Source organism: Carex rostrata, chromosome 6 (assembly GCF_964058835.1).
Source record: "Carex rostrata chromosome 6, lpCarRost1.2, whole genome shotgun sequence".
Lineage (NCBI taxonomy): Eukaryota > Viridiplantae > Streptophyta > Magnoliopsida > Poales > Cyperaceae > Carex > Carex rostrata.
In genome coordinates this window covers 10,527,189-10,536,615 of record NC_135923.1, presented here as the reverse complement: position 1 = coordinate 10,536,615, position 9,427 = coordinate 10,527,189, and the positions used below count along the sequence as shown (strand labels likewise).

The 9,427-nt window shown below is 33.5% G+C and overlaps 1 protein-coding gene across 1 annotated transcript; it reads left to right on the top strand.

Annotated features, from left to right (window-relative positions):
• Positions 1–5,112: 5,112 nt before the first annotated feature.
• On the top strand, positions 5,113–7,742 carry LOC144556128 (dof zinc finger protein DOF5.3-like). Its single transcript, XM_078304617.1, has 3 exons — positions 5,113–5,290; positions 5,475–5,617; positions 6,792–7,742. The coding sequence occupies exons 2-3, from the start codon at positions 5,588–5,590 to the stop codon at positions 7,539–7,541; spliced, it is 780 nt and encodes a 259-aa protein (XP_078160743.1). The 5' UTR covers positions 5,113–5,290; positions 5,475–5,587; the 3' UTR covers positions 7,542–7,742.
• Positions 7,743–9,427: the final 1,685 nt, after the last annotated feature.

The following is a 9,427-nucleotide window of genomic DNA, read 5'->3' as shown; positions in this document are numbered from 1 at the left end:
CTTCAAATGGTAAAAATAAAAAATTCGGGTTAAAACAGGCTCTGCGATCTGGATTCTGGACCACGGGCTTACTAAACCAAATCAAAAGTTTGTTAATGGCATTGGCATCCCCTCCAAGGCTCGAACTACTACCATTAAATTAGAGGAAAAGGAAGGAAACTGTGAACTGTCCAATTGTAATAGACGGTTCAGATCTGATCAATACATCAGAAGGCATAGCTGCAGCAACACAAAAAGGAAAACGCTTCCATTGTTATTGGTGTCAATTCTGCACCATTTGGTAAATACTTTGCGTCGCCTGGTAAATGCAGCAGATTCGTGGCCATGCTCAGATATTTATTATTATTTTCTAGTTTGTGGCCAAACAGAAATCAATAAAAAAATTAAGAAAAAACAGAGAGAGATAGTCAGATAGAGAGAAACAGACACGCGATAGGAAAGAACCAAAGCAATTCTGTTATGCAATGCCAAGTGGATCCCACTCTCGGCTACTAGTCCGTATATTCCAACTGTAATGGGAATGCTACATACTATACTTCTTTATGTTATAATATATATAATATGTCATCCTCCATGCCCATTATATTTGGAATTGTTATCAACTACCAGTGCGCGCAATGTATACGTGGTTTATCTCAACTATATTCATCCATATGTTGTCATATTGTTAAGTATCATTACATCATGCCTTTGTAAATATTTTTTTTTCTTTCCTTACCTTAATCTTTTTCTATTTTATTTTTTTATCTTTTATAAGACTTTGTAAAACTAACACTCATATGTCTTTTATCAATGAAATCTAGAAACATGACATTTACATTTATTCTTCAAAGAAAAGTATTGCATCATGCCATATTTTTTTAAATCATTTTTTAATTAGAAATCACTATTTATAGTGGATGCCATGATAGAGACATCAATTGGTACGTGGAGAATTGGGATCGACTAAGGTTCCGAATTTAAGCAACGTTGTTTGTTTACATTGTTGATTTTTTTTTTTTTTTTGTTTGAAAGCCCGTAGGCAATTGCATTGATCCGATGATTTACAAAGTAGCTATTACATATGATTCTTTTGTTTAAATTGAAAAACATTAAAATCTATACATTGAGCTACTTGTACAATCATCTAATTTGCCATGTCTAGAAATAAAAGATACGTGAAGTCAGAAAATGCGAATTGATATATTCGCGCCCAAATAACAAGTAGGTGGGCCTTCCGATTTTCTTCTCTGATAATGTAGACACAGCAGTAATTTCTTCGAGTTGCATAATCGAACACTTCCTTGAGGTCGAAACGTCTTTTTCTTTTCAAATTCGACGCTGCCTAGAGGGATTCACAGCCGAGAGGCACTGAATCAAACCGGAACGGGACAGTCACCGCTCAGAGAGGAGAAAGAAGAGGGCACTGAATCAAACCGAACCAGGACAGTCACCAGTCAGCCGAGATGGCACTGAATCAAACCGGAACCGAAAACTGAATCAACCGGACCAGGACAGTCATCACTCACTCAGAGAGAAAGAAGAAGAAAGAAAGAAGGAGACAACTCTTTGTGTTCTCGTCATAAGCAACAATAAAAAACACATACCTTATTCATATATAGATATAGTAGATACTACGGGATGGAATGAATTCACAAACCCTCAGTCAAACCCGAAGAGTCGACATGAACGAAAAAGATAACAAGTGACGAAATCCTTAAACGAAGCCATCCGTTCAATTGAGATGAAACAAGATAGACCGGGCTGACGAGGGGGGATAGGTGGAGAGGTGGAATGGAGCAGCCGGTCACGAAACGACTCTCAAACCAGCTCTGTCTTCGTCTTCACCTTTTGAATCTTTGATCAATTTTTTTTCTCTGCAGAGTTTCCTAGGGGCTTCGGGTTTACATTGTTGATATTGTTTGAAATACGAATAAAATAATCTGATTTAAAATATTTGAATGACTTAACTTTTAATCTTTATTAAAAAAATTGTAAATATTTAAAATAAAATTGAAAATCTGGTGTTTATATTGAAGGCGAGATAAAAAAAATTTATCTTTGAATAATTATTTTATTAAATAGAAAATGGTATTTAAACTGTCATCTATGAACATATTTATCGCTATAAAAAAACCAGCCGAACAAATATATGTCTTTTTGAAATATTAATTGTTGTTCTTAACTTTTATTTTTTTGAGTAAAGATTACAGGTCAAGCCATCCAACTATTTAATATTTATAAATAATTGTTTTTTCTCATATTTTGAACTTGCGATTTCTCATGAGAAAAACATTATCTATTACACCAAAGACTACTACTCGTTGTTCTTTTGATTGTTTTATACAATCAATTAAAAGTTATGTTACTCAAAATAATATTTTTTACTGGATTCTATTGTTATACAATATCTCAATTTATCATGATTTTCTCTCTAATTAATTAGTTTTCTTCAATTTGAAGTGTTTCCATCTTCAGAACATGTTTTGTTGTTATTATGACAATGACTTTTGGGACCATGCACAACTTTGTATTTGTTTAATGACTCTTGTATTAGTAAATTAATATTAGTAAATTTGAGATACCTCTTTTTTTTATAGAATGATATGTTTGTAGTGTAATTTTGTTATGTAAAGAGAGCTAATGTGTACAAGTACTTATATAAATTATAAAATATAAATGACTAAAGTAATAGTTTAAATGGTCAGAATTTAGGAGTATTGAAAGATGAGTACAATTAAGGACAGAGTCAAACTTTCAAACTATATATAAATGTCAAATGAAAATGGGGTCAATCATATACAATTTCTATGCTTAGAATAGAGGTGAATTTTACACTACCCGTAGTATTTTATTCTAAATTATACATATAATGAGGTCAAACTTCTATATATCCTTTTTAGTACAAAATTTATGAAAAAAAATGAGGTCAATTGACTCATATTCTTAGAAGATGGCTCCGCCATTGAACACAACACAAGATGACAAACTTCTATATATCCTTTTTAGTATAATAGAATGAATTTTCACTAGCAATGTTTTAGCTGGAAGGATTATCAAAATATTTCAATTATTTATTCTATTTAATACTACAATTTGTAGGTCACTTCTTCACTTTTTCAATAACAAGTACGTGTGTCAAAAATAAAAACAACATATTGCTATGGTAAAAATAGAATGAACAAACCGATTTTATTTATTTTCCACTTTTGAGTTTATTGTATATTTTATTTATTTTTTAAATAGAAATAAACAAACCGATTTAAACAAAACAAACACTCAATGTATTGAATTTCTAGATATTGCTATGGTAGATGATGAAGCTGCTTTTCATAAAATTGAAAAATATAATAAATATCGTACTTAACATCTTTCACCCTCTACGATGGAGTTATTTTTCGGAAATCCAATACATCAGATGTATATTTGGTTTAAATGGATTTGTTTATTTCTATTTTTTTTTTTAAAAATCGTATACATGTTCATGTTATTTTTTTTTTTTTACGAGAACTAACTAGAGGATTTCGTGTGTTGCAAGAGGTAGACGTGTACCAATTCCTATCCCTGAATCAACTATTGAGTTGGGTTCGCTACAGGACAAACAAACCAAGGATGTTGGCACTGTGCCACTCCGCAAACAGCGTCTTACCTTACGTCTTCTCTCTCTCTCTCCCAGTCTCCCTTCCATCCTTCCTCTCTTTTGTCACGTGCCTCTCGCGCCCCAACCCAACTTGGCCCACCTCACGCGGCGCATGTGACCGGCTCAGACCGGTTCGACCAACCAATCCAACGGTTCACGATAACCGGTCCGTGATCCCTTGCACCTTTCCTCTTCTATCTCTCTCTCTCTCTCATCAGCAGGAGGCAAAGTAGGTTCAGCGTGGGACCCACCTCTCTCCTTCTTTTGCTTATTGGGACTGGGAAAACAAAATTACTGTATAGTTCAGGATTGGAGGGTATCGGTGTGGGTCCCGCGTAGCCAGTGTTTGTGGCTATACCTTCCTTCGTAAGCAATTAACTGACCTAACTGATTAAATTTATCTCTATCTCAAATTCTCAAGCCTCAATCATTTATATGTTACTCCTTTTTGACAAAATTGTCAAAACATCCATAAATATAATTTTGCTTCGTTATCTCAAGTCTATCTATGCATCATTTTCACTTTTGAGGAATCAAACAAATTACCATTAACAACTTAGTCCAGTTTAGTGGATCTTTCAACTAAAAGTAACATTTCATGTCAAGTCTACCTAAAATTGTCATCTACCTTTAACTGAGAAAAAAACAAACTACATAATTGTATAATGACTACTTTATAATGTATCCGTTAAATTAGTTTTCTTTTATGCAGGGCAGTAAGTCAGTAATCTGTAGCGATAGTTTCGAAACTCTGATCATCCAACAGCAAAAAGAGATCGATTAGATCAGCGGATCATCAGTTTTTTATTTCTTCGAAAACAGATCAGATCAGGTCAGGTCATTAGATTGAACTGGCACGAATCTAGAGAGAATAAAAACTAAAGGTAGACGAGATTCGAGATTCGAAAGGCTCAGAAGGGCACGCCGATGAGAGAGTGGGGCCCACGAAGAAAGCATGAAATAAAGAAAATAAAACTGAACCGGAATGGCGCGGCATGACACTAGTGAATAGTATTTGAACGCTGCACTGTGAATGTGATACTGAATTACTGATACTGAAACAAGCTGTGTTGTTAAAAAAGCGTGGTGTTCCGTGTGTGAGATTCGTGTATGGTTTTGGTATGGGCTGTCATGGGATCATTGCCAGACTCTGCGACCTTGCTTTAGCCGACAACACTGAATTTTGACCAGTCAACATCACGACCCACCCGCCCCACTTTGTTCTCCTCGGATTATCTGTGGCCTTGCGTACATGTACTGCTTGTGGTTCTGATCGACTGTGGGCCCTTTTAGACCCGCAACGTCGGCACAGTAATTCGTACGTACGGCATCTTTTATTATATTATAATTCTGATTTGGTTAAATATTTAAATAAAGTGAGAGAGAGAGAGAGGTTACTATGTAATTGTTTGGGAATAGGTTTTCTTGTTAGTTGTTACAACTTACAACACTGAAACAGGCCAAGAGTTCAACTCAAAAAAAAAAAAAAAAAGAGTACATGTTCCACGCCACCATACCATTACCAGCAGGAGAAAAGGATGAGACCGAAACTGAAAAAAGAGAAATAAGAAAGCGAGCGATGGGGCCCACATCACAGGTCCCACATCGGGTGCATAAAAAAACCGTTGCAGGGTTGCTCGAATTTTCCATGCTTCGATCGTCTCAGTCTGAGTTTAAATCTTTTTTTATTAAAAAGCAAAATTCCTCAACCTGATTCAATCCTTACATTACACATCAGCCTTCTCGTTCGTACGATAGGTCGATAGCTACCCATCCAGGCCATCCTCTCTATCTCTATCTCTATCTCTCTAGATCTCTCTCACTCTAGACGTACTGTTGCTTTCTCTATATTTAGCTGCGGTCTTAGGAGTAACAGTTCATTTCTTCCTCTCACAAAAGAAAAAGGGAACTCGTATCAGAGACTTGAAGAGCGATTAACTTGGTTTTGTTTGATTGTGTTTTGTATGGATGGAGATCTCTAGTGCAAACCACCACCAGGTAATTTGTTATTCACAGCATAATATGATGCAAAGCTTTATGTTCTTAATTTCTATTCTATGCTTTAGTTTTTCCTCAATTCAATTGTCTTTAGTTCTCGTCTTTTAGTTAATTTCTTTGATTTCTTTTTTTTTTTTTTTCATTTCTTCTCAGATAGTAAACTAGATCAAGATCCTTTACTGTGTACTTTTTCTTACTTTCTGGGGATTCCAGTTTAGTTAAGCTCATGACAATAGCAATATACTAATTCATAGAATTTTTTTTTTTTTAAAACTTGGTAGCGATTACCAAGGAAAATTCATAGAAATTTTAATTAGCAACTTTTCCCGCTTATTTCTTAGTATATGCTTAAAGGGTATTTCAAAGATGTACGTACAAATTGAGAATTAAAATAGAAAATACAAGGCAAATTACTTTTCTGTTTTCCCTATTTATCTTGAAAATAATTAGGAAATTTAAGATGGTCTTTTGCCTGGGTAAATCTGAATAAGTATACATAATTGTAGATGAATTTAATTGCATGCCATTATCCTATAATTAACCACCATTTCCACATTTAATAGTTATCCAAAGCATTTAACTATATCTATAACACTCCTTGCTTTTGTTAATGATATATATGCTACTTCCTCGTGCATCATTATACTAAGATTTCAATATTAATTTGATCATTTTTACACATAAGAACAATTGAAAGTAGCATAATTGTTTTCATAATCCACTTATTATTGATACCTAAATTTGTTAGTACTTGTATATTATATCCTCCATCAAGTATTTTTTTTTTAAACTTAGAAAATTAGAATTAGCAAAACAAATAATACGACAGAATAAGATTTTCACAACTGATAAAATTTAACGGCATCAATTGTTTATCATTGGTTTGCCTTTACTATAATCGATCTGGATCAACCTTCAAATTCTCCAATAAACATACTATATATCTGTAAGTTAACTTTGATTTCATGCTAATGAAATGGGCAGCTCTGCCTTTTATCAAAAAAAAATATTCTCCAATAAAACAAAAGAGAAAAATAATTGGCAAAGATGTCAAATGAAATAACAAAATAACCTAAGTTAATGTTTGTATTTTCTCTTTACCAAAAAAACATTTTCTAAGCTAAGTTTCCCTGTTTGTTTATTAACAATGATTGTGTTGTATATATGTACACAGTCAATGGCTACACTACCGCTTGAAGAAATCCTGACCAGCTGCTCCAAGCCAACTCAACTGCCACATCAGACGCCAGCTCAGCAACTAGAGAAAAAACCAAGACCCCCCCAGGAACATGCCCAAAAATGCCCTCGTTGCGACTCAATTAATACAAAATTTTGCTACTACAACAACTACAGCCTCTCTCAACCAAGGTACTTTTGCAAAGGTTGTAGGAGATACTGGACAAAAGGTGGCTCTCTTAGAAATGTGCCAGTTGGAGGTGGTTCAAGAAAGAACAAAAAACTCTCTTCAAATTTAAATTCAAATTTCTTGAAGAAACCCCATGATATAAACAATCCTTCATTTGCCTCTGAACCCAATTATCATGACCTAAACTTGGCATTTGCAAGGTTACATGGCAGTGGGTTGATGCTTGGGAACCCAAACCCTAACCCTACCCCTAGTTATGGAATGTTTGAAAGTTCATATCCAAATGGAATCATGCAAGGTCTGTATGGTGTTGGGCATCAAGAGGGGTATAATATAGGAAGGTTTGGTCATGGTGCAATTGGTACCTTGGTGGACAGTAGTGTGACAACTACAACAATTCAGGGGTCTTCATGCAAAAGTTTTGAAGAAGAGGATAGAAAGGGTTTCACAGCTGGAATGGATCAATGGCACCTCCCTGGAGATGGATTAAACATAGGCATGGATTTTGGCAAAGAGAACTTCAATGGATATGGTCTAATTAACAAGTCTTTTTTTTAGAGGATATTACGTATAGTCAGGGATATTAGCTTCTTTAATTTCTTTTGTGTTTAGTGTAAGAAATTGGAGATCAGTACCTTATTTATATTTTTTTTATGTCTTTTATTTATTTTGTTCTGGCTTTTTTTTATAGTTTGGTTAAGATGTTTAGATGCTTCAATTATTTGTTCAACATGACGTGCATGACTAGCAGGCTTTTTCTATGTGTGAGATTTGTGTATTAATTGTCAGTACTTGATCAAGACACTAAAAGTTTCCGGGTTTAGAGAAAAAAATCACGTGTTTTACTATTGATTTTGTATATTTTTCCCATATTGGTTTAAATTTCTTCTTGCTTTTTTAAGTAGATTTTTCATGTTATATAAGAATTAACTTTAAGAAAGCTGCACTGTCTTTTATAGAGAATTTAATTTCATGAGCAGCATTCGGCATTCCCCATGAACTTGCATGCAAACTTTTATTTGAAATTAAAAGATTTGAGAGAGGATCAATATATTCCTGGTTGAAAATATTGCAAGGAACTCACCATATCCAATCCAATGTCATGATTGCTAAACATTCCATCTTTAATTCTTTATAATTAATTATTCTCTTGACGCGCATGGCCGGAGAGAATAGGATATCATTGTCTAATATATAGCATAATTATAGGAGTAATAGTGGTTGTAATAATTCTAATAATGAAAATTAATAATGAGGGATCTAATGTAGGCTTTGGTTCAAGTGAAGTTAGTGGGAATCTTTCTCTTGGAATAATTCTTTAATCTCATATATATATATACTTGGTTAAAAAATCGTGTCTTAATGTAAGCCGAACAGCTTGTCAATAGCACTTCGTTTGGATTGCTAATATTGGAGCACGGAGAAAGAAAGGAATAAGCATATATTAATTTGCAAATAGAAGAAGTTAGCACTTCTTGCTTCTTGTTACGTTGACGAGGCGATTTTAGATATGTTAGAAGATGGTAAGCATGCATGTTGTTGATTGCATGAAAAATATTATTTAAACTTTTTATTTTGATTAATTGTACTTTTTTGTGGGCAATGTGCATCTCCAACCAGACATTGTTCAGACATCTGACGTATGCATATCTATGTATTCATCAAAAGGCCTAGCTATTATTACAAAGGGGAAAATTTGGTAACAATCCTTTATTTAGACAATCTTTAAAAAAAAAAAAAATCTAACGGTAATTGTTAGTATGAAGTATACTATCCATATATCATGTTTATAAAATATAATGAGATTTAATATACGTTTTCACTGTGCATCAAGTGACTTAAATTACAATGGTCTAAAATTAGTTGTTCTTGATGCAACATCAATCAATAGTAATATTGCAAGAAATTTGATTTTTTTTTTTTTTAAATGCTTAGTAGAGACTACCAAGATTGAATTGATATGTATGAGATGTAGGAATTTATATGAATTGTATGAATTGATAACTTGTTAAGGGTTAAATTGCAAAATTGTTGAATGAGCAGAATTGTGTATCTTAGAATCTTGACAAGTTGTGTGATATATTGAAATGCATGAATTGAATTATTTTATATGAATTGATATGCATTGAATTGATTTGTCGATTGATAATCATTGCTTTAAAATTGTGACATTTAAATGGATTTGTAAAATGTTTGACATGAAGTATTAAAGTAATCCCTCAATTTTATCTCATTTGTGAATTATCGGTATCATATTACTAAATTGAGGGGGAGTGCATATTTTGAGGGGGAGCACTTTTAATTTGTGCTAATTTTTCTCCCTTTCGTCGATTTTCAAAAGGGGGAGAAATTGCTAAACGTGCAAAATAACAATTGGGTAAACCAAATTGAGAAAAAATTCCATTTATGCACTTACTCACATTGTATGTTTTTGAAAATCGTCA